This window comes from Meleagris gallopavo, chromosome 7 (assembly GCF_905368555.1).
Source record: "Meleagris gallopavo chromosome 7, MGAL_WU_HG_1.1, whole genome shotgun sequence".
Classification (NCBI taxonomy): Eukaryota; Metazoa; Chordata; class Aves; order Galliformes; family Phasianidae; genus Meleagris; species Meleagris gallopavo.
In genome coordinates this window covers 23925795-23951839 of record NC_139410.1, presented here as the reverse complement: position 1 = coordinate 23951839, position 26045 = coordinate 23925795, and the positions used below count along the sequence as shown (strand labels likewise).

At 37.1% G+C, this 26045-nt stretch overlaps 1 protein-coding gene across 1 annotated transcript in view; it reads left to right on the top strand.

Moving 5' to 3' along the window:
- CNTNAP5 (contactin associated protein family member 5) overlaps positions 1–26045 on the top strand; it is a 244070-nt gene that overhangs the window by 204440 nt on the left and 13585 nt on the right. Inside the window, exons 14-19 of the mRNA XM_085228567.1 lie at positions 4918–5074; positions 13316–13443; positions 13611–13781; positions 15827–16045; positions 22812–23051; positions 24532–24756. Of these exons, the coding sequence (XP_085084693.1) occupies positions 4918–5074; positions 13316–13443; positions 13611–13781; positions 15827–16045; positions 22812–23051; positions 24532–24756 (1140 nt within the window). The remainder of the gene's footprint in view (positions 1–4917; positions 5075–13315; positions 13444–13610; positions 13782–15826; positions 16046–22811; positions 23052–24531; positions 24757–26045) is intronic.

Here is a 26045-nt window from a genome sequence, read left to right as displayed (position 1 = left end):
TTTTTTCTTGCTGAAAAGGCCAAAGGGGCTGACTTAGATGGTAGTTTGGCTAGGGATATGTTGCAGTGGAAACAAATCAGAAGCATGGTAAGATCTTAGAAAATACATCTTTGGAATTTTTCCTTGTTCTCACTCTCTTACTACTTTCTCCTCTTCTTTCAAGAGGTTTTTAAGAATGGATCAGCTGGTTGCGTAATTTGGCCTCTGAGTTGGTTTTTGGATTCAGTTATTCAGGTTGGCATTGCAGTGTGTATGTGTATATGTCTACTAACTAATTGTTTCATGTGACATATAACACACTGGGTGAGGATTTGATGCTGTCGAAGTGGTTGATGCAAACAGATATTTTATATTCTTGACTGCTAGCAGCCAGTTGCCTTCAATTGCTTTATTCTATTCTACAATCAATATTTTCCCAGTTTTCATTGTTGATGTGTTTTCCACTTAAGAGAAAACAGCATAGATGTAACTTAGTCTGTTTTTTTATTGATAGGATACATAAACAACAAATTTAATTCAGTTCTCTGCTTAACTCGGTTTGACTTCAGAGAGAAAACTGAACATAAGACTGCCAAAAGAATGTTGTTTCAGTACAATATGGTTGGTTTCAGTAGTTCAAATACATACAAATAAATTGGCTTGCTGTGGTAGTGGAAAAAACCTTAATCTACTTGCTTTCATATCTTGGATAACCCTAGAAGCTTTTTCTGTGTTAGGATATGCAATTATTGGAGACGGATTTTCAGTATGTACAGCACAGGATTTTAACATGGAATATACTTTATCTTGTTATATTTCTATCATTAGATTTTTGTTTGTAGCAATAACAAGAGCCACCTGGCAAATGATGCCAACAAATCTTGAAAAACGTTCAAAATATAATACTCTTAAAAATACACGGCTTATTTTAACTCATGCTTTATAAACATAAAAGTCAATGGCAAGACTTTCTGCCTATATATAAGTAAATTGTCTCCGTAGAAGTTGCTAGGGATCAATATACACTGTAATTTAGTGCAAAATACTGTTGCAATATGCTGCTTTCCCCATCCTCCAGCTTCTGAGTGTCTATACAAAAATTTTTTTGAAATAACTTCTGGTGTTCAAATATGAACAAGCCTAAAACCTTTAAAATAACTCATTTTTAGCAATACCAATGCATTCTAATAGAGAAAGAAATAAATAAGGGAGAATTGTCAGTACAACAGAGATTTAAAAGAATGGACATTTTCTAGTAAGTTTTTTTAGAGGGACACCTAAACCCAGTGTGTGCTCAGCCACTCTCGTGACTAGAAGAGCAATACACAATGCAAATGAATTTAATCTCAAGACCCATCTCCTTCTAAGTATCATTTGAGACAACCTACGTGTGTCTCACTGCTATTGTCCTCATAGTCCTCAGCCTCTCTGCTCATGGTCTGTACTGTCTATTCCAATTTTGCTTCTGGTGAAATACGTTTTGTAGAACTAACAGAGAACTGTGTAGTTAAACGCATTGATAGAGCAGATACTGACAATTTGCTGAAGAACTGGCATCTGAAAGGAGCTTACTTTGTGTCTCTCAGGATGGGGGGAAATTGAGTTTTTGTCTGTGTGCTTTAGTATGCCAGGGTATGTGTATATATAACAAGTTTTCAATCTTACTTGGGCATCTGGATGCTTAGTATGCTTAGTAGCTGTTGAATAAATCAGTAGACACAAAGAGCAAGATTGTAGAGATAGAAAAAAAAAAAAACCATCAAGATGGTCAACTGAAGATAAAACCTCTTACTCTTTCCTATCAAAAAACCTATGCCAACTTTTCAGTGAGCAGACTGAGCAATATGGGGAGGAATAACTTGTAAGAAACTATTTTCTAGTACTTTCATAGATTAATTTGGTCAGTTGAGGCTTGTTTGCTTTGCCTGGCCTGGGATTGTTCCATGCATTTTCTCCTTTGGTACCACAGTATGAAGTTCAAAGACAGCCTTAAAATAATTATTGTAACTGATTTTTCTTCAGCTCTATATAGACAAAAATGCATAGGAAATTGTACTTTCATTTATTCCATAGTGGTTTTACTTCATTGTTTGGGTTTTGTTTTGTGTTTTTTGTTTGTTTTTACTAAATAGTATGTTATTTGCAATTTAAGCAAATAATGAAAAACTATTAACGTTTGATTTTAAGTGGACTTTTTGTCTTAGATATTTTAGGTGGAATTATACAGACTTATGCAACAATTATTAGTTTCTTGGACAATTTAAATGACCTTTGGTTAATGTTCCTGGCCTAAGTCAGAGGTTTCATCATTACAGATATAAAACTGACTTATTTAGAGGTGGAGAAGAATTGGTAATGCTTTGCACAATAAATAAATAAATAAATAAATCATACCAGGATGACAGAATGGAAGGTGTTGTAACAAATATACAGACTTAGAAGAAAGAAACTTAGTGAACAACTATTGACCAAGCACAGTGTCAACACAAGGCACCCTCCAGTATAGAATGATGTAAAATTTCTAGGAAGAATTTACGGATAGATTGATTGGTGTTGTTAGTGAAATATTACATTGCTTCAGCATTACAAGTATATAGCATACAGTATGTCTCAGTAATCCCTAAACGCTTCACATATTGCTTTGAGTCCCACAGATTTAAGAGCTTTGCTTGAATAGCTCAGTAATTTCTCATATGTTATAATATAAACAGATGGAAAAGAGTTTTGAAGAAACTGGGCATAATTTTCCCTAATAGTACAATTGATCTCAAAGGGACCAGTTAGGGAGAAAGAATTTTCTCATCTTCTCTAAAGGGCGACAGAATTGTGCCTAATAAATAGAATTTTTGAGAAGATTTTGGTTTGGTCTGTTCCCTTGAGAAACAAAGACTGTTCCTGATAGTGCTGAATTCCATGTTTTTTTTAGCATGATATTTAATTTAATTTTAAATGACTTAGACGGTGGTTCTTCTACAACTTCTTTGCTCTATATCATAAATCTGTATATGTTTGCTTGATATTGCTTGATAAAACATAACAGAAATTGAACCATGTTAGAAAACTGTTAATTCTTAATTACTGTGATTGATTGTTTATTTTACTGTTGTGCAAAGGTATATAATGATTTCTGCCAAAAGAATCTAAGAAACAGGTTGAATTTGATTAATGAATACTATTATTTGCGTATAGTCTGAAAGATTTATCTTTATCTAAGTATTTTTTTCCAAAATGGCCACTTTTGAAATTAAATTAAACACATCTATATAAAGGCCTATTTCAACTGCTAGACGAATAATTCTTTCATTCAGTACAGCTTACTATTCCAAGCTTTATCAAGTAATTTCCCAATAATATAGTAAACTCCTGTTTCACTGGCCACAACGATCAACTTATTCAACAACAGCTGAAGAGAAAAGAATAAAAACATTCTTTGTGTTGACAGTAATATGAAACAGAAAATGATTGTGCATGTTTGTATGATGAATCCTTAGATGTTCTAGAATTATGATTTTGTAATGAGTATCACTGCATATCACTGGCCAGAATCTTCTTGTTTTAATTGTTTGTATCATGAGAATAGAGTTACTTCCTATTTTTATTTTCCTTTTTTCATGAGTTTACAGTTTAGTAGTCTAAGCTTGGAAGGAAAACAAATATGAATTAATTTTATCATGTGATTCTAAAACTCATTTTAATTAGTCTCTTACAATCTACTGTTAACTTTGATTGCATTTTCATATTTTACACTTTCTTGCTTTGTATAATGAGGAATGCTGCCTACTAATAATGTTAGTAGAGCAGAAGAACATACTGATACATTTTTCTACATTAGATTTGCATTTTATTTTTGGAAGCACTTCTGATCAGAAAGTCTTGATATTTCAGTTTTGCTAAATTTTACCATCTACCTGTACATGTAATTCATTACATTTCTTGATTTAAGGATTAAGAAGTCAATGGAAAAGTTATCTGAGCTGGAAGACAAAGTCAATTTTAGAAAAATGTTAATCTGAGGATTTAACTGTATCTGAATCTGCTTGATATATCTACTAATATATGTTTGATGTATAAGAAATTATGAAATTAAAACAAAAACTATTTTGGTTTATATAAATACATAGATCTTAGAGCTCCTGTAGATAGAAAATAGTTTCATAGAGATAATTCATAAGTAGGGAAATCTTTTTCCACTCTTATCTAGTACTTGAGTCCTTAATCCAGAAAGTTTGAGTGTTTCACATAGTTTAGCATTAGCAAATTTCACCCTTGGAAAGCATATTAAAATCCCAAGTCCTGCTCCACTGGAAACTGATAAAATTTTTGTTCTAGTTTCAAGAGGATCTGAATTAAGCTCATAGCAATAGGTGAGATTTTGTGTTATTTCAAAAGATTTTTGCACCTTGTATATGATTGTAACGTAAAAATCCCATTCTAAGAGTTGGAATTTACTTCACGACCGGCCAGTTTTGCAAGAAGTTTTTGGTCAATACTGGGTGGTTCAAGACAGCTGTATAGTGTGATTTCATGTTAGAATTGCTTTCAGACTCCTTCAGTGATGAGGTCTCTGCTCTAGCATCATGCAAACTCTCTGGATAGAGCTGATGCAGACAGTGATAGGATTGCATGTCAAAAATCCTTACAGCTGAAATGCACCAAAATTCTCAGGGTCAATCGGCACGTAAGCCTTGTGAGGAAAACATCTGTTCCTCAAACCAAACGGTATTTCCATAAAGCTACTCTTTTCCCAACATGTATTCATTAAAATAGAATTTGGGCAAAATTTATGGTTTGTTATTTCTAAAGTTTGCATCTTTTCTTTCAATATTATTTAACACGTCCATTTCCATTTTCTTTCTCATTCTCAAGAGTCAAATTTGCTTATCAAATTCTTTCTTTCTCTTTTTCTCTTTTTTTCCTCCTTCTGTACCTTTCATTCAGATGGAATACCATTTGCTTGGTGGGTTGGACGTGCCAATGAAAAGCATCTTTACTGGGGAGGATCACTTCCGGGCATTCAGCAGTGTGCATGTGGACTGGAAGAAAGTTGTCTGGATATGAGATATTTTTGCAACTGTGACGCAGATAGAGAAGAATGGTAATAATTTTCACATGTGTGTGGTATGTCTGTGTGACAACTGGGGGTAGGAAGCAGGGCAAGAAGAATTAAATCTTCTGCTTTTCTATGTCTGGGGAAATCTGAATGGTTTGAATGTAAACAAATGAGAAGGAAAGTCAAACTAGAATTTGGATTCTGATTTCAGCTTCATTTTCTTCTTTGAACCAATGACATGATGTCTGGTTAAAGAAGGTTTCTGGGATGGGATGTCCTCAAAAACATTTGTTGCTAAATGTCAATTCCAGGGTTTTTATTTCTTTGAAAGTTTCCAGTGATTCAATCACAGCGCTGCATGAATAAAAGCTATAGGAGGTTGGCGCGTGATTATATATGACAGCAGAAGTTTCAGACACAGATTGCAAAATTCAGGTACAGACAGTCAAAGAACAAGAAATCTATACTATCAAAAGAGCTTATATTTTTCTTATAAAACAGCATATCTGTATATTCTTTAATTTTCTTTTACTTTGAGCTCCCAGCTTTTTAAAGTCAATGGAAAGACTTCCTTTGGTTTTCTGTAGGTTATGCTTCAGTCTCCATAAGAAGTTTAGACTTATGATACCAACACTCAAAGCCTTTCTTGGGTTTAGAGCTTTCTTGTGCCCAGATGTTTCAAACCAACAAACAAACAAACAAAAGTCAGAAATGACTTGTCATTTTAAGTCTTAGGCTTTTTTTGGTTACTCACTGTGTGGCATTTGCAATAGAGCCTCATTTCCAGACAAAGTGCTTATTCATCTGGACATCTTATATCCCCTGAGTCACTTTTCAGTGTCAAAAATCGTAGTCGTAGGGATTTCTGTAGAAGCTCTTTATGAATATGTTGGTTTATGAATATGATTTGTATCAGTTTGTTTAGGTAGGCTTCAATTGTGCATGTTGATCTATCTTTCCTTTAATGTTTGGTTACCAAAAACACTTCTGTGAGGTTTGTATATGAGCATCAAAAGCAGCTGATTTTACTGGTTCCTGGCTATGTCATCCACGTTTTTCTTTATTTGGTGAGCTGCTGTTCTAGACTGTACTGTTGTGGCAATCTGAGATTGCAGGACAGTAGCCAATGCTAGGTGAAGGCTAGATGCAGTTTTATTGCATTTCTCCTAAGAAATGAAGCCTAAGCAAGTTATGCTGGATGTGTTTATCTCTATCCCCCCACAGTGATTTTGAACAGGCAAACACTTTTCAAACATATTTAACAGAGGAGCAGAATTACATAGTCTATGAAAATGTTTGCCAGGTTAAGGGGAAAAAGACAATTAAAATCCACAAGAAAGAAGTTAAGGAACGATAAGCCTATACTTAGATACTCATGTTAGATTTTGGAAAATCCTCATGAGACAATGTCACGGAGTTAACGAGATCAATCTACACCCATGACAGGGGGGCGGTAGGCCCCTGCCCTCCCCTTCCCAGCCCACAAAATGGGAAGGAAGGGAGGAAAACAAAAAAAACAGCGGCAACAATCTATGGAGGAAAACTTATTTTACTAATTATGATATCGGAATGCAAGATAACACAATATAATACAATCTGATTGAAATTGAGACTGATAAATCAAATAAAACAGGAGAGAGAGAGAGAGAGAGAGAGAGTTCCCGATACCGATTCAAACCTGAAAAGCTTGGAACGGCCAGGAAAGCACCCTCCAGCACCCACTGCCAGGCAGTAAGAGACCGCCCCACCCGGAAGGGCCAGATCCCATGACTTCTGTAACGTATAGGGATAGGTGCCTGGAATTGGAGCATTAACACTTTAACTCCCAGTATACTACATGATGTATTGATGCGGAATACTGAGAACCAAACCAAAACAAAAAAAAATATAAAACCATGACAGACAAGGATGTTACATGTCATGGTTCATTATCTTGATTGCTCACAGAGTTTCCTGTCTTTCCTAATTTCTTGATGATATCAGGACACACGTAAATATTTCCTTAGCTAAACTACCGTTTGTTTTGGGGTGCAGATGTGTTTTCTTGGGTTTCCTTTTTTTTTTCCTTTCTTAAATCCGTTAGAAGTCTGGTCATCTGTTGGGTGGTATTTTAAGTTGCAGGTTGCTTGTTTAAAACCTAGAAATCCCAAGATCTTTACAAAAAGTTTCTAAACATAAGAAATTTCATGCCTTTTCAAGATTACTTTTCTGTTGCTCTGCTTGAACACTGACCCCCTGATATATAATGAGCATTTGAATCTGAAACCTGCTGAGATCTGAACTGTGACTTTAACCTGCTATACATTATCTTGGAAGGAACAAGTAGTAGCTGTATTTATTTGCCTTAGCATGAAATAAAATGAGTGCTACAGAGTGGAAAACCAGAAAATAATTTTAGCTCTTTTTAGATAAATCAGGCTGCTCAGGGTTGCTCAGAGGTAGAAATTCACCAGAATGTCTTAAGCATCCTTCCGAAGCTGAGAAGGCTGAAGACTTTGTTTCTTCAGACTATCTTGGTGCAGAAAAACCTACAAATTTCTCAGAGCAGCAAAAGAAACAGAAAACAAGAAAACAAATCTGAAAGAAGTCCTGAGCCAGGTGTTTGACAGAACACAATATGCACTTCTAGACATGCTGACTTTTAAATGACACCTGAGCCCAGCTGCTAACTCCGATCTCCTGCTCTATGTTAGTCTCCCTGGAGTTATGCCAGCCAGATGAACGGGAACGTAATTAGTTGCATTATATATGGGGAAGACTTTTGCATTTTTTCCCTTTTTAATTTAAATCATTTTAGTGAAAAGTACATTTTTCCACCTGAGATCCTCACGTCTTTTCATACTGTTTCCAAACTCCAGTATGATGACAGCTAATTCTGTCACTGCAGAACACTAGAGCAGTGTCATAGTATTTTACTAGAGAATGAGAGACTACCTCTGCTGGGGGAACAGAGGCACAAACTGGCGCCCTGACCCCAAGTAAGGGATCTGGGAAGATGCTAAATGTGACCATTCTGTTTATGCGTACATTCAAAAAAGAGAGTCCTGACTATTGAAAGCTCTTGCTAGTGGATGGGAAAATTCACTGAGATCCAGTGGCTGCAAGATGAAGTAAAAACTAGTCCAAAAAATATTTTCTTTTGCTCTATCCCCTTCCCAGCACTGAGAATAGTGAGTTGTTGAAACAAGTTCTGTATAGGTGAGATGGATTTGCCATTGCTTCAAGTGTTTCTCTTGAAAGTGACTAGCTTCCTAAAAGCTATGGACTATTTCAAAAAGAAGGTGTGTTCTTGGTGCAGGCATTACTTGGGGAAAGGTGTTAAACTGATCTAAAAAATAAAACATTTATGAAAAGCATGGAGGGTTGCACTATCTTCAGTCCATTTCAGAGATCTTTTAGATCCTTAACTTTTCCCACGTTGTCTTTCATCTCAAGCAAAATTCTCTTGCTTTGGCAATAAAAGTCCTGCTGCTCACTAAGCCTTTCATTTAAATGGGAGGAATCTCTTTTATGCCATGTTGGCGCATTACTGTTCTGAAGTCCTCTTTGGATTCTGGACACTGAGACTATTTTTGCTTCAAATGCAACCATTTGACTGAAGGCAATCATCAAACCAGACCTATTTCTTGCCGACTGCATTCACTGGCAAACCTAGTGAATTGGGGGAACTTTATGGGCTTTTTTCTTTGTACAGAAAGAATTGTATCTCTGGAAGTCTTTTGTACAGGAAGTTCAGATATCTCAGAAGAGTGTGGTGAGTGGGCACTTGTTGATTTTGACCAACAATGGATTGGCCATCTTTTACTTAATTTTCTCGTCTTAATTTTCAAATTACAGAAGTTCCCTATGTAGAAATATATATAGTATACTAGTATAGAAATATTCTCCTCTTACACCTTCTAGAGCAGACATCTTCACTGGGAAACTAAGCCTCGAGTCTTCAATTTCCAAAAGAACACATATTCATCATGCTTTGTACTTGTATAGAGCCGTGCCAGAACTGGGATGCTAAAACTGGAAGGGCTGGGGAGAGCAGGACAAAGAAACTCAGCTGCTGATGAGCTTGGTTTTGAGAGGTTTTGTTTGCTTTTCCACTATCCCATGCTGACTCCCCTGCCTCAGAAGCAAGGTAGGCAGCTCCACAGAACACTGCATACAGGCTCATAAATAAACCCTGACAGACATGACCCAGCCTGTATAAAGCTGTCTTGGGTAGCTGCCTTCATGGCTGCATTTGTCAACAAAGTAGAAAAGCTGCCTGCGGAGAGATGACTGTAGCAGGCCCCTTGAGGTGATAGGAATCAGTTCATCATTATCATTACCAAACTCTCTATTCCTGTTTTTCTAATTCCAGGAGCAACTGCGTTTTGTCCTCACCAGTTACGAATGTTCATGTCTGCTGCTGTTCTTTATTTAATGGCCTTTTATGTTATTTTATTCAAAAAAGCATTTTGGATGCATCAGATAAGCAAGATAGTAACTAAAATTTATTCCTTTGCATTACTAATGATCTGTCCCACGCAACATTCAAACCTTGCTCTGAGGGAAACCTGTTTTTTTCGCCCATTCGTAATCCTGTTCATTGACATCTGCTGCTGATAGTATTCTTTTTCCCAAATGCACTCTATTCATGAAAATCTGTCCTGAATATCTGAGCTACTGATGCTCAGACCCCACCAGAGTTTTCATTACTGTACAAAAAGATAACATACCAACAGGGGGTCGTATAAGAAGAAATTACATTTAGTGGCACCGCTGCTTTGCCATCTGTTTGGAAAAAAAAAAAAGGGAAACAGCTATTTTGAGGTTACCAATTTATGATAGTTTATGCTGTCAGGATACCACAGAATGGGAACTTTTGAAGTATCCTTTTATTAGCATGCAGGAAAAAGAAAAATACTATCAAAACAGTTATTCATCGTTTACAAGTAGGACTACCTGTTCTATGATTGAATGTATCCAGATGCTGCACTCATTTTTGATATTGCTGCATTTGCAGTGAATATACTTTTTATATGAAGAAAATTTGATTAACCCTTCTCAGAGCTTACTGATGTAGTCCTTTGCATTTTTAAGTGTATGTGAAGTGTTAAAATGCACATATGTAAAATCTAGCTTGGAGAACAAAAACAAAAATAATGAACCTAATGAGATTTTGTTTTTATTTAAAATAATTTGTGTGCATATTGTCCTTCAGATGCTTTCTAATCCAATGACAAAACCTTTTCCTTGAAGCCTGAAGTAGTTTAAAGGGAATCCCCACACCCTCTTCAGTCAAAAATCAAATTTTTTTGTCCAAACCCTGGAATTTTTGTTGTGCCTACAGGAAATTATTGTACGGGTACACGAAACTCTCTTGCTCCTCTCTCAGATGTAATAGGCTATGTTTGAGAGGCTGCCATGATGCACCACTTAAAGAGGAAAGGAATCATGATACTTCATAAGAAATTGAGTTTGAAATAAGTTTACCTTAAAGAAGACTGAGAATGAAGACACTCCAGCTGCAGCTCCCATAAGGCACTTCATAGTATCTTCAAATTTCTTTTTTGACTTCTTTAGCTGAAACGTGCTAGGTGCTGAATTTTGCCCGAAACTTCATTACTCACCATGAAATAATGATAATAATAATAATAGATATTTTGTTTCCATTATTAAAGCATTCTCTAAAGGTTATAATGTTTCTGATAGGCTTTATTTCAGTGTCTACTTATATGAGAATATGTATTCTTCCATAAGACTTATTTTCCATGTGTGAGAGAGTAAAATACATAAAATGTGCTTTTCGAGCTTCCAGAGGAACTTGATTGAGTTTCCAAGACATTACCACAAAAGTGATGATTTTTATTAGTTATAGAATATTTTTCTTTCTCACAGTTGAGCTGTGCTGCTGGAGTTCTCAGTAACATTGGCATATAACTAGCAAAAATTCTGAGTCATAAAGTTTGGTATAAAAGAACTTCATGCAATATAATGGAATATCTAATAAGCAATACAGTTCTCAGAGATGTGGAATAGATATCTTTAAAATGTCACTTTTTTTTTTTTTTTTTTTTTGAATCTTCAGCAGTAGCTGCAGGAAGACAGCGATTTTTACTGCAATACAGATCACTGCTAGTCAAAAGTTTACATTACTTTTTGAATTGAAATAAATTGCAGGAATATCCCATGAATGTTTTAAATATCTTCTTATTTTTTAATGCAAATGCCAGCTTAGTTATACCTACGTATACTGCGTATTTTATGTGCTCTTTCTGTGTGTCTTTCTGCCTTTCTTTCATTCATTCTGCCTACTCTTCTTCCTTCCATGCACTCAAAAACGTAATTTAATTACCATCCTAAGAAATACAGATCAGCTTTTGTTACAACTGTTTCACAGTCTGCTGAGAGCATTTGCATTAGCTTTCAAAGGTTGACGCAGTAAGCTATATGGGAATGTTTATGATAGACCTTAGTGGAGAGATTTAGAGACTGTGTATTTTTGATTCATACATGGTACCTTTCTGTGTTAACCTTTATTGAATGCATTGCTCTGCCTTCGATAGAGTGGGAGTTTCAGCTTTCTGCACTTCGTAATTAACTGGATGTCAGACACCACCTGAAGCAAGAAAAAATGTTAAGTTCAGAGAAAGTACCTTTCCTTTTCTCCTTGGAATTACAAGACAATTAACCACGCTGCATGCAGTTAAAAACAATGAAAAACAAATGAAATATTTATAGCTTTTATCAAAGAGATGAAAATGCCCCTTCTATTTCTTGTAACATTAATCAGAATAGGGTACTTAGCAAAGTAAACACCTGAGGTTGTGTGTCACAGCACAGCTGTGTTGTTCATTTTTATTGTTTCTTTGCTGAAATGCCATCTCTTCCCACAGCTGGAACCATGAGGGATATGTTTGTGGATGGTGGCATTCTGAGCCACATAAAGCTAGTCTGGGAACCTGCCTGTGGTGTCAGACTCCTCAGCAATGGTTTCATTGAAGAAGGGAAAGCTATTTCCTTACGCTTTCTTTCTTAATTGTGTAAAAGAGCAGTGGCTGTAAGTTTGGAATTACTGTTATCTTGTATCTGGTCACTGTTGTCGTGCCCATGTGCACCGTGTAGTCTTAGACTTGTGAGCTTGTGGGTGAGAGCAGATCCTGCATACAGGTTGTTTAGATCTGCAGAGCTGGGGTTCCTTTTTCTCCAAAACTACGGAGATCTGGTTCAATGGTCTGACAGGTCTATGTGCCCAGATTCACAGCAGACTTCATGCCTGAGCAAAAGAGCTGAGAGAAGAAAAGCTCATCACTGTGGAGATGAGATATAATCGCACTTGTCTTTCTATGATCAATGGATAGAAAAATATCTCCAGAGGGTATTTCGGCTCTGGTAAGGTCAGGTTTGGATGCCTGAGGGACTTGGTGAAGTTCTTAAAGAAGGGTGGGATGAATGCTCATATGTACACAGAGCCAAAACTACTGAATCATTTTAGGGACCAGAGGGCTGCCATGAAATGTCATGCTTCATTCTGAGGACATTGGTTTCCCCAGGACTCTCAGACTAAACAGAAAATAATCTTCCCATCCTCTTCCTTTTTAACAGCCATGTGTAGGTTACGGCTAGCAATAAACACTGGTGATACAAACAAAAGGCTGTTGTTGGACATTACAGTAAATCAGCCTTTATCGTTTCAGTTGCTGAACAAAAGTTTCACAGGTGTGTACTCACTCTGCCAATTCAACCACCTTCATAGTGCGCTGAGTCAATTGTGCGCTAGCTGTCCTGAAGCTGGATCGGACATAGTCTGGCTGCCCATGCTAACAGCATGCTGCAGCTGGTATCCCATGTCCCCCTGCTGCTAGGACAAACCATAAAGCTAGCAAAATTGCCATTATCTGTCTCTGGCTAACTTAACAGAAATGCATATTGAGCTTATATCACATCACAACAAATTCATCCTGCTGAGGAAACCCACTAGGGATCTGTTTTACATTAATGTCCATCATACAGAAGGACAGCACTCTGCCTCTGCTTTACCATCATTCTGCACAGCTAAAACACAGCTAGAGTTTATACCAGAGAGATCACATGTCAAAATGCAGCATCTTCACAGGGTCAGCACTGTGTATGAGCAAAGAGCGCAACCGTGCACATACGTATCTTAAGCAATGGGTGCTGGTCACAAGTCTTCTAGGCAAATCTGCAAATACATTTTAAGCAAGCATCTTTCAAATATTGTCTTCTGTGGGGAATGCTGGGCATCTATCTGTGCTTAATGTCTCTTTTTGTTTGTTTATTATAATCCAGGACAAATGATACCGGCCTCCTTGCTTTCAAAGACCATTTGCCTGTAACTCAGATAGTGATCACTGACACAAACAGATCAAATTCTGAGGCTGCTTGGAAAATCGGTCCTTTGCGTTGCTATGGAGACAGTGAGTACTAGCTGTTCTCAATTTCCATAGGTACAGAATGTTCCCATTTTTATGTTTTATTTTGTTTTTTTAAACGTATTTATCTGATGAAAGACATCTTTCTACATGCAGCTCACAGCTGCTGTCCTGTGCCAATTAACTATAGAGAAAGGGGATTGTGTTTACAGGGCAGTTCTGGAACGCCGCTTCCTTCAACACAGAGGCTTCCTACCTGCACTTCCCCACCTTCCATGCTGAGGTCAGTGCAGACATCTCCTTCTTCTTCAAAACTACGTCTCTCTCTGGGGTATTCTTGGAAAACCTTGGGATGAAAGACTTCATACGAGTTGAAATAAGATGTAAGTTTCATGATGGAGAAATTACAATTTGTTTCCCATTTTGGCAGGAGTAGAGAACTGAGAAGGACGTTTTTTCTTCTGTCTTGGGGCAGTTGGAAGAGGTTGGAGGGGATGAAACTTAAAGACTCATTGGTCTAGACTTACCTCCTCCTGTCAGAGTTTCCCTGTATAACCTTGGTCAGTTCATATCACTTTGTGATTCACTTCATCTTTCCTAAACAGAGAAGTGAATACATTTATATGATTTTTCCCCATTTTAGCTCATTAGAGGAAAAACTACTTGGTAGATACACCGTAGACTGTACTTTTATTTGAGAGATGAAAAATTTAATGCATATATTTAATATATATATTTAATGCATTTATTTCTTTGTCAACGATATATGCAGTACAATGCAACCTCAATGTTTCAGAGGATTTGATGTGTAAGGTACAGTACTATGAGAGTGTATGAAGAACATGGTGCTAGCATGGAGTAAATCATTCGCAGCAGTCATTCGTAATGGGTCTTCAATTCTTCAAAATCTATTAAGTGACTGCAGTACAACTGCAGCTTAATGTGTAAAAGAGATGAGTAAGGAACGTATTTAGTAAGTAGATTTACCTCATTCCAGTTCTGATTACTTCAAGTTTTTATTAGTGGCAAAAGGGAACTGTGATTTTGACCTGAAATGTTACTTCTGTATTCCGAATTCTGTCAAACTTAGGAAAAACAAAATGAGTGCTATGCATTTTATAATATGCTTACAATAACCCCAACATAAAATTTAATATAACAGGGCCCTAAGGCCCTTTGATTCATCAAACCAATGATAAATGTCATGGTAATGACATTTGATTTAATGCTAACTGCGCATCTAAGTCCTATTTGGATGTACTTTGGTGTACTGCATTTTATTTGCATGGATACGGAAGGAAAAATGGCATTTTGGTATCAAATATGACAAATACTATGAGTTACTAAAAGGATTGTTTAGTGAAAGCTTTAGTGTATGTGTTAAGCCCATGCTTCCCAAAAAATGAGTGAGTTAAAAGTTTGGGGAAATACTTTTCTCTTAAACATACACTTCTCATTAGTAGTTTTATGCTGTGTTTCTTGCTGCCAGATGGAATTTGCAGCCTAAAGGCCTCGTATCAAGGAAGCTCTACAGACCAGCTGCTTTGAAAGGAAATGGCCTTTTAGCAGATGCAGGAGCTCAGAATAGATCTTTGTCTATCCCTATGGAGTGTTTCTTAACTTAAGTGTCTAAGAAGTGGCTTCCAAAACCAGACCTATCCAATCTGTGGAGCTTGAAATAACAGGTTTTTATGAATTTTCAATCCTCAGTCTTCTGATTGTTGTACGGTCTGTGGACCTGGTTCTTATTCTTTCTGATATATTCAGCATTATAGGAAGAGGGAAAAATAATAGAGCAAGAATGTTAAAGAGTTCTGGCGCCCATTCAGGTGGCTTGCAGCAGAGTGAGATAACACTCCTTCTTATGACTGTTATTTTTCGTGTTACCACTCTGTTTCTAGGATCCTTGCTATCTCTGGACACCAATTAGTGATTTTTTAATCTTTCTCCTTGCTCCTTGTGTCAGGCTGATTCATGCAAACAAATGCTTGAGGTTCTCTCTTACTGTACATAACCAAATTTTGTTCTTCTTAAGTACATGTATTTTGAATATTTAGTCAGAAAGAGCTCCTTCATCCTTTCCACCATATTAGCATTATTTGTTCAAATACTTTTTGTGACTTTAGTACAGAATTTGACACCTTTACTTCCAAAAGAGAACAAATTACAATTTCTGGTGCAGCGTGATTGTTCTGGTTAATAGATAAATAAATAAATAAATAAATGATGGATATCTGCAGCCAAGCATTGTCACAAGAGATCAAACAGTGAGGCTGCAGATTCACATTTACATACAAGCTGCTGGGTAAGACGTGGGAGGTAAATAATTATAAAAACTAATGAACCCTATATTTATGTAGGATTTCTTGAGGTCAGAAGCACTATTTAATTCAAACCGTCGCTTTCTCTTTGCCTCTGTCTACTCCAGCCCCCAAAGAGATCACCTTCTCCATAGATGTTGGAAATGGTCCCACAGAAGCAACCGTGCAGTCTCCCATGCCCCTGAATGACAATCAGTGGCACTATGTCCGAGCAGAGCGGAACCTCAAGCAAACCAGTCTCCAAGTGGACAACCTCCCCAAGAAGGTCCTGGAGGCACCTGCAGAGGGGCACTTTCGGTTGCAGCTCAACAGCCAATTATTTGTAGGTACGAGCCATTTAAGAGCTTCGGCAGGTGTATGCAATTTTTCTATGTTTGTACTTCGATAATGCTGCTATTGTGTAGCTGAGCTCGGGTGTGGTGAACTAATTCTACTGCCTCCTCTTTCCCTCCAGCACAAACTACATAAAGCAAACCCAAACTACTACCTACGCTAAGCACTTGCCAAAGAATTCACTCTTTCCTCTTCTACATTACTGACTGTGTAATTTACTGTAGGAAATGTGATCCGTCTTTCGTGATGAAATGCAAAAGGCCTGCATACAAGTAGGTTACTGTGGGATTGCAAAGGGTCTTCTTTTTAAATATTCAAACGCTACTTTTCTGAGTAGTTCGCACTGTGATTGGAGTGGGTTGTAACCCGTTTCTTATTCAGGGCCACGCAGATAATTACAAATTCTTTCCTTTAAACAGATTCTCGTAATTGACTGAAATGCTATACTAAGTATCAATCTACCAATTAGTTTTAATGAAATTTACCTGTGTCCCCACCTCCTTTGAATTAAGAAGATTTTGAGGCATTTAAGTTAGCTATAGTGTACACATGCAATCATTACTGGGCTATGAACAGAAGGAAAGAGTTTGTTAATAAATATATATACAGTTACATCAATGGCTTTCCCTCATAGCAGTTGATTCAAATGTTCTCTGATAAAACTTGGCTGAAGAACTCACTTATTTTCCATTAAGACTCACAGAGCAATGTTTCTGCTTTCAAGTGAGAGGCAAAGTCTGGAAACAGTAAGGATTAAAAGCTAAACACCTTAGAAACACCGGAGAAATTTAGCCAAGGTACTGTTTGCAAACAGAAAACTTAGGAGTATTTATTGTGTGGACAGTTTTGCAAAATTTTGGTCTACTTCTTTGTAAAGGAGTAAAAGTGAATGTATTATCATATGTCATTATCAGATTGTGACCTAGCTGCTTCCTATCTCTCATCTGGAAAGCAGTACCTGCCTATAAGCATTCTTCTCTGCAGAATGAACAGATTAGTTGAGCTAACTTCACGGTGACTTTAAGGTGGTGTAATTATTGAATTGCATCATGGAAATCTGGGGTAGTTAAGGATGCCAACAAATGTGCCAGCAGAAACTTTTATCAGCAAAGACAAATGCAAAGCCCTGTACCTGGAGCAACAGTGTCGTTCATCCAAACAAGCTGGGGATTGATGAGATGGGTAGACACTGTCCAAAAAAGGTCCTGTTGGTCTTGGTAGTTAAGTGTGCCCTTGCAGAGGTGAAGACTGACCACAGACTGGACCAATGAACAAAGATGTAGCCCATCGGCTGCAGCAAAGGAAGGAAAATAATGATCTTCACAGTGAGAGCAGCACAGCACTGAAGCAGAGAGATTGTGGGATCTCCATCTCAGAAACTATCAAAACTTTCTTGGAAAAGATCCTGAGCAAAACATGATCTAACAATGAATGTAGCTGGGTTTTGAAGAAGAGGTTGGATTAGTTGATTTCCAGCAGTGACTTCCATCCCAACCTGTTTTCCCTGATTTTACTTAATATTAAAAAAGACTTTACAATAAACTCTAGGTCATAGTTACTTCTCAGCTGAGGGATGAAAACTTCTCACTGTGCGGTAATTTGATGGCATTCAGTTATCCATCTACACTTTTACTGAACTCTGAACAAAAGGTTCAGTAAAAACTGATGCTTTTAAGAGTTAAATGTTGGCCCTTAAATCTACCACAGAAAGCCATAATGAAGGTCAAAACGGTCTGTAACCATCTGAGTTTTTCTAAGCACGAACTGAAGAGATGGAAACCTGAACAGTCTTTTGATTCTAACATTGTCTCCAGGTGCTTCAGGGAAAGGTGGCAGAAGTCCAACAATGCACAGATGTGGAGTCATTTGTTTCTACTGAAGGTCTCATTCCAGTCTCTAATAGAAAGCAACTGATTTAATACCTGAACCATGGCAACAGAATTTTATCCCGTCTGAAAAATAATACATAAACAACATTGATTTTATTTAAATGGAGAGAAGCAGCAATACATAATATTACTCTTCTCTCCCTCCCTCAACTCCCCATAACAACATTTGTTTCTGCAGCATTATGCATACTGAGAGTGATTAAGGAGTTTCCACAATTAGTATGCACATTCTTAATTAATAATCTAACTGACGTGTTTTGCTATCTTAAAAATGTTCCAAATATACTTTAATCTCCTTGTTTCCATAGTAGAGTTAGCTACTCATTAAGATATAACCTCTTTTTTTTTCTTGATTCTTCTCCAGAATCAATTCATACACTTTGTAAATCTCATAAATAAAGCTCAATGTCAAGAATTAATTCAGTTTATTTATCTTTTGGAAGGATTTATTGATCCTTTGAGTGAAGGAACTATATTAGTATCATGTAGCATTATGATGATGATTGAACGGAGACCCACTGTAGCATTCAACCTATGGTCATTTTCACATTACTTGAGAGCCATCAGCATATATACAGTATACGTGTGTCAGTTTTGTCTCTATTTATTTGGGGAAGTCATATACAGTAGATCGCACATGTAAGATAAATTTGGGTATTTTTAAAATCTGACTATGAGGGCAACAGGCATCTAATATAAATTTAAATGAGTTCTGCTAATCTTGATAAGCTAATTCCTCATCAAGTGTTTTTACCTGTCTTCTGACCAAATTGTTCAGTTCATTTTGCTCAGATTTTTCATCTTAACCCAAGAATCAAATACCCTTAAGATTATGTATAACTGAATGATTTTGCTTCTTGGGTTTTGTGTTCACGGTGGTTTTATTTTGTTTTAAAGTTGGACTGAAGAACAAGCCAACTTTCACACTTTCTGTGATTTATTGTAAAGAAAGTTGAACAGAAGCCTTCTCCAGAAATCTTAAAAGAGCTGTCAGTTGTAGGCAGCCTTGGAGGTGTGCTTCATTTACTTCTGATTTGGTGATACTGAAGTTCTGAGCAAGTTAATTGGCCTTTAAATATTTCCTAAGGATTGGAGTTAAGGAGGCCTGGCTTTCCTTGGAAGTGTATGTTGAGATTGACCGACTTTGGTATTTTGGGAGATTTAGGGTTTGCTGAAGATTTTCCAACAATTAAGCACATAAAAAGATTTCTTTTTTTATGTGTGTTAGGCTCTTTTATGTCTAGTAAGGGCTGAATTCACACTTTAGTCTTACTGAGTGGAGATCGTAATGCCGTTTCTTATTTGCCTTGCTACCAGTTTTTGTGAGTTATGGGAGAACATTATATTCTCTCTGTTAAATTTGGAAAAGGAATTTAAAAAGACTGGATTCAGAGATAAAAATAAACCACGTGTGTGTAAGAAAGAAACTAAATAAAAAAAATTCAAATCACAACAATGGTCCAGTCCTGGATGGAGAAAATACTGATTGTGAGTTAATGCAAAGATGTGTCCTGAACACTGAAAGACGTGAGCTTCAGTAGTCTCAGATAGTGAGTTCAGCGATGCTACATCATGATTGCTTTAGCAGAGAAATTCAGATCCCTAGAGACTACAGGCTGAATCTAGGAATTTCACTGATTTGTGTCTATGCTAATTTTGAGTTGTGCTTGTTCTTCAACTTCTACCTGCCCGGGACACTGCTGGGCTAAAAATCAATTTTCAGCTTGCTCTTGTGTACTTCCGCATAACTATTGTGTGTTTAATATTCTTAAGCTGCAATTTGATGGTGTAGCTCTGAATGCTACTCATGTCTTACTGATGTAGAACTGACATTGCATATCTTAGATTCACAATGCTGCCTGCTAGAAAGTTTCCTCGCTCACTTAAAGGCCTTGAGTTGCACAAAGTAGCCATAACTCGTTATGTGCATGCTAATGTAGCCACAGATATTTCCATTTTAGAGCTTATACAACGCTGCAAGTTGAGAAGTTCACACCAATTTTACACTGCCTGGAAAGATGCACAAAAGATGCACTCATGTTGTGATTTTTGTTTACCCAAGGCCTCTTACATAGATTAGTATTGGAGGAAAGAATTGGTAGAGCTGTTTCAGATCCATACACTCATATTACTCTGTTTTCACAGAAATGCTAGAATTCAGACGTCACTTATTTTCATACCATCTGTTCTCCATCTAGGTCTATCTTGACATCGTTCATTGCTCAGATATGGACTTAAATCAGCGTTCTTGACTACTTCGTATTTTGCCAGGCTGGCATCTTCCCTGCATATCTGTCTTTGGGATGTGTTCTCCCTTAGGAGAGCAGAACCTAAGCATTTGTTCCAGCTGAGCATGTCAGCATGCCACTTATCGTGTGCAAGAAATCATCAATGCCTGACATTACTATCATTCCACTGCAACAATGATTTCTTTCACATGTCATTCAAAATAAACCACAGAAAATGGGCTCTTCCTTTCTGGATTTACCTGGTCTTGAAATGGAACAGTACAAATCTAATCTCTCTCTTTTAATTCCCTCTCACCCATAGCAACACGATATGACTAGGTTCAAATTCACAATTCTTTTTTTTATTCCATCACTTCCTATGAAAGTCAGACTATATTCTATACAGTTTGAGTATATTAAATTATAATTTCTCTCAGTTAAAGGAAGATAGTTATGCATAGTCATAGAGTAGATTCAACAAAATATGTACAATTAACTGATTTATTGCGCAGTTAATTCTCAAGGCACTCGTATTTATCTAGAAAGCTTTTTTTCTCTGACTGCTCTTGTTAAAATAATTTAGAATAAAAACAGTCTGTTTAAGGCTAGCACTGGCACATTTTGCATATGTGAAAAGCTTCTGAGATAGCTGTGTGCGTGCAAAGTGAAAGGAGAAATGAATTTTCATTGCAGTATGTTGAGGATTACCTAAAATCAAACAAGTTGAAATGTTAAAGCGGTCTAAAGGAGTTGGAAACCCATTTCTCACTTTTTTTCAGAGATTATTTGTAATTTAACTGCTTCATACTGATAATCCACAGCAACAGGTTGGATATCCTTGTATCTGTTTATATTTCTTCAGTTAAATTTAAAAAATCACCGTACAGAGAGCAAATCCCAAACAAGTTTACAGGCTATATTATGTCAGCTTGACCAAACTATGTGCAGCAGTAGCCAGTTTGGCACAAGACTCGATCTGAACGGAAAGGCTAAAATCCTTCCTTTCAGTGGACCAATGGACTGTCACTCTCAGCATTTAAAATGAGGGACATCCTTTTGGATAGTGCACTGTTATTTATCCTTATAATATCTGTGGTTATTTCCTGTGCAAAAGAAAACTGAGCAGCAAGTAACTTTAAAGAAGGAAATAATATTCCTTTTTACAAGGAACATTACTAAAAATTTTGTGTGATGTGTTTGGTTTTTTGAAACAAAATCTCAAAAGAAAAGGGTCAGGTGTGCACAATGCAGCAAATGCAAAAGGCCCAGTTGTTATCTTCAGGGGGCCTTTAAAATAAGTGAGCTAACATTTGTTCATCTGGAGAGAATAATCGGCTAAAGAAGATTGTGAACATATTTGTTTCACTGTGAAAGGTACCATAAACTTAGTGTAAAGTAAATCTGTCTCACACATGCACACACATCTAGATTTTAGTTATTCTAATTCAGATGCAGTATTTCAGCTATTAGCGTAACAGATAGAAAAATATGTCAGAATAATATGGCAGAACAATAGGGTTTTGGTGAGATTGCTTTTCAGACTGCTATTTCATTCTCATCATTCGCAGAAGTCTGGCTTTAATTAAACAATTTATGAGAGAACAGATGCTCTTCTTCAAGGACTCATCAAAAGATCTGTTATCTCATGCATTTTGATATAGAACAAACTTCTATAGAAGAAGAATTTGGAAAGATAGCTTTTCATATTCTTTACTTAGTTACTGGTGCATCACCAACAAAACTAGCCTTTCAGAACTACAAGTGCTATTAACTCTTTGGCCAGAGTTGGATTTCATAGTAGCAATCAAAATTGGAGTGAATTCAGAAGTAAAGCATTGGCAACCACCAAACAAAGCCTGCAATAATAAAGGTGTTGATATTTTCACAGTCTATCATCAGTAATTATAATCTTCGTGAGAGACCATCTCTTAAGGCAAACTGTTTTCATTGTTAGCAATTGCAGTGAGTTGATAAGAATGTAGAGTGTCGAAACTAGACTGTGCTCTTGCTGAAATCCGTACATCTTTATTCTTCATGAGGAGATGCAGTTGTGTTTCACAGTTGTAATAAATTGCAACTGTATCCCAAACTCACATTTCTTGCCTACAACGAACATTCACATGCAACATCGGGTTGATCAGTCATGCATAAATTCTGTCTCTAAAGTCGTTTCCCTTTATCCAGCAAACCTGGTGTTGAACACGATTCATCCATTCTATCTGGACTCATCAGCATGTGTAACTCATCTGCTGTTGGGATTAGGGTGTTATTTGTACATGGCAAGAAATAAAAAAAAAGTTTGGGATTTCTCATGTATTAGATGTTATGCAGGCATATGATAAAGAAACTTTTTACCAAATGAATTTGCATTTTAAATACCTAACAGGGTGGTAGATAAGGCAGAAAAGAATGGCAACTAGACCCTTACACATAGCTTTAGTCCTTTCTTAAAGGAAGAGATTCTTAGTTTCCTGGGCTATCCATACATCCATCTTTTGCTACAATGTGCACTGATACATAATAGGTAATATTTTAAAGTTCTATGGATTCCTGTTTGTACCTCTGTATTTGTGTCTTCAGGGCTTTGATTATTTTGCGGGCTGTTCAATGAATGCATTTGATTTTTTTCTTCTCTGTTTCAGGAGGAACAGCTTCCAGACAAAAGGGCTTTTTGGGATGCATTCGATCTCTGCACTTAAATGGACAGAAACTTGACCTTGAAGAAAGAGCTAAAATGACTCCTGGTGTTAAACCTGGATGTCCGGGGCACTGCAGTAGTTATGGTAATCTGTGCCATAATGGAGGAAAATGTGTGGAGAAGTACAATGGATATTCTTGTGATTGCACTAGCTCAGCCTATGAAGGGCCCTTCTGCAAAGAAGGTAGGCAAAGATCTTTGATCTGAAGCCTTTACTGGTTTCTGAATGTTTGTAACACAATATCACCCACATCAGCTTGTTGTCCACCGTGCTACGAGTGGATGTTCTAATATGAGCTTTCCCTTGAGCATTGTGTTTACGTTAAGTGGACTTGAATGACTTCAGTATTCAAAAATTAAAATAGTGCTAGTTTTACTGTTATTTAAATTATCAGCAGTATCACAATTCCTCTATTCAGTTGCATATAACATGGTCCAGACGTTTACAAACAGGGCTGAAAGTTTCCCTGACAGTTCTCTGCCCGTGTCTGAATGTTTCATTTGCTTGATTTTAAACTTCATCTGGTTTTGTCCGCCTTAAGAAAATGATAAGATCTTTACAGAGATCTAAGCAATGGTGTGACAAAAAGGGGGAGTCTTTTTATGTTTGTCATGATCCTTGTCTTAACCCATCTTAACATGGCCATGAGAAGAGTTATCAAAAATAAATCCAGTTCAGGAAAGAAACTGATTTGTATGGTTCACTTTCTGAGGATCATGTCTACACTGAACCTGTTTGCTGGCTTTTAGGAGACATTGCCAACGCTTGAAAAAGGAGTGGGGCAAATAAAGAGCGTCCAATTTTGGTAGCATGCTCTTGGAGAAGAAGAAACTACCAAAATCTCTGCTTAATAGCAGTAAATTGCAACACTAGTATTTCAATTTCCATGACTGTCCCTCCTTACAAGTGTGACAGGTTGACTAAGTGGATCACATCATCTGCTAGTGTAAATTGGCTTAGTTATACCGAAGTCCATGGAGCTGTGCCCACTTCCATGAGCTGAAGATTTGACACCAATGTCATGAGAGGCATAGCAAATTACCGTGTAGTATCCTGTTAGGAGATGCTGCTGTAGAGGTAGATCTGCTTTACTGAAAAACAGCTGTTGTCACTTGCATGTGTTTTGTGACCAAATTATGTTGTGCGTCATGAAAACACAATGTGAGTTCTTGTGTTCTGAGCATCTAATGACAGGTGTTTCTCTTGGAGCTGCTGCTCTCCCTCAGTGACTTTCTTTGAATTCATGTGTTGCTTTAATGATTATTTTGCTTAAAAAGAAGACCGGAAAGGACAATTATGTTGTTGTATTTTCTGTGGGGGGAAGATAGAGAGTATTGCCTAACAAATTAACTGTCAGAAGATGATAAAACTAACAATTTATTTGACTAACAAACTTTCTGGGCTGTTTGTAGAGCAATGATTCAAGCACTATAGTAGTTGAATATATATGCCTGCTGGTATATATCGCCCTTCTCTGTGTCAAACATACAGTCTGTGAGGAAGGGCTTTCTGCTCGTCCAAATCAAGGAATGGTTATGTCAGCCAGGTCAAGAGCATTTTGCAGCATTCTCTTTCTGAGGCAGCCAGTTTGTGTGCATACCTGTCTGAAATGTCTGAAAATGCAGTAGCTGAAACTGTTCCTTTTGTTTATATATTCTTTCAGAGGTTTCTGCTTTATTTGAAGCTGGCACTTCTATTACCTATATTTTCCAAGAACCTTATCCTGTTACAAAAAACGCAAGCACTTCAAGTTCTGCCATTTATGCGGATGCCATCATGTCCAAGGAAAATATTGCATTTAGCTTTCTTACGGCACATGCTCCAAGCCTTCTGCTGTACGTCAACACCTACTTCCATGAATATTTGGCTGTGATTCTCTCCAAGAATGGTAAGTACTCTTGATCTGCTACCATAGTGAGACCTCTGTGAATCATGGTTTTTTTTTAGGAGAATGCTATCTGCAACTTTATCAGCTTTGTGGTATTCAGCTCATGCAAATAGCCATCAGTCTTGTTTATGTCGTTTTATTTGGCATTCGATGCTACACTTACCTAATTGGTCTTTGAATAATCATGTTGTTTGGGCTTAAATTGCGCTTTGACTCCCATTTGGCAAGACTGTACAACGGCAATTCCTTGCTATTTATTCCACAGTGAGATCCATTAGATCTCCAAGATAAGGGAATAAGAAATTCCATGACTGTACAACAACACTTGGTGCAGAAATAGATTATCATTTTATCTTTTCCATTCTTTCTTTCCTTGTTTATTGTTCTTTACTGCATTGTTTTAATGGAATATGGCCAGTATCTGTGGATATTAAAACCAGAGAATGTCTAGATCTTCTAGGTTCGCAGTCAAGAATACAAGGTGTAATAATGTGTAATAACACATTAGTTATTAAAAGGCACACGGTATGGGGACTTTCTAAAAAGATGTGAAGATTTTAGGACATAGACCTTACATATTGTATGGTATGAATCTGGCTCCCGAGTTCTCACAGTGCATTCAGGAAACTCAATCCAGCCACACATTATCCTAATCAAAGGACGATGTTTGAATTATTCAAGAGATATCAGGCACTGGAGCAGTGGAAATGATGAGTAAGCTTATTGATGAGTCACCAACCAGTGGCAGAAATAGAAAGTTTATGCTATGTGCTTGAATATGCACATTTGACTGAATGACCCAGTCCACAATGAAACTTCACAAATTCCATAATAGCTGGTCTCTTAAGTACCATCAGCTTAAAGTGTAAAGGGGAAAAAAAAAACAAACACCTTTTATTCTCTGTATGGACTTTGCTGTAGCTTATCTCCTGGTTATGTAACACGCTCAGTACTTGAGCTGGTGTGGAACGAGCATCCAAATGTCCTGGACCCATCTCCCGCTTCACTCTCAGAGGCAAGCGTCAATGTTCATGATTCTTAGATATATGAATATCCCAGTGTGTAGATTCACAGTTGGAGAGGTTAGTCCCTGCTGAGGTGAAACCTTGGAATCTACTTGTCAGTTACACTCAGGTCTCTTTATTCCAATCAGGCAATCAAAAATAGCCTTAAAGAGAATGAAAAAGTAATATCCGTTCAGATCACTGTAACATAGTGTAAAATAACCGTAGAAACATGAGCCAATTGCAGTTTATTATGAAATACTACCAACTGCAATTGGTTGTGAG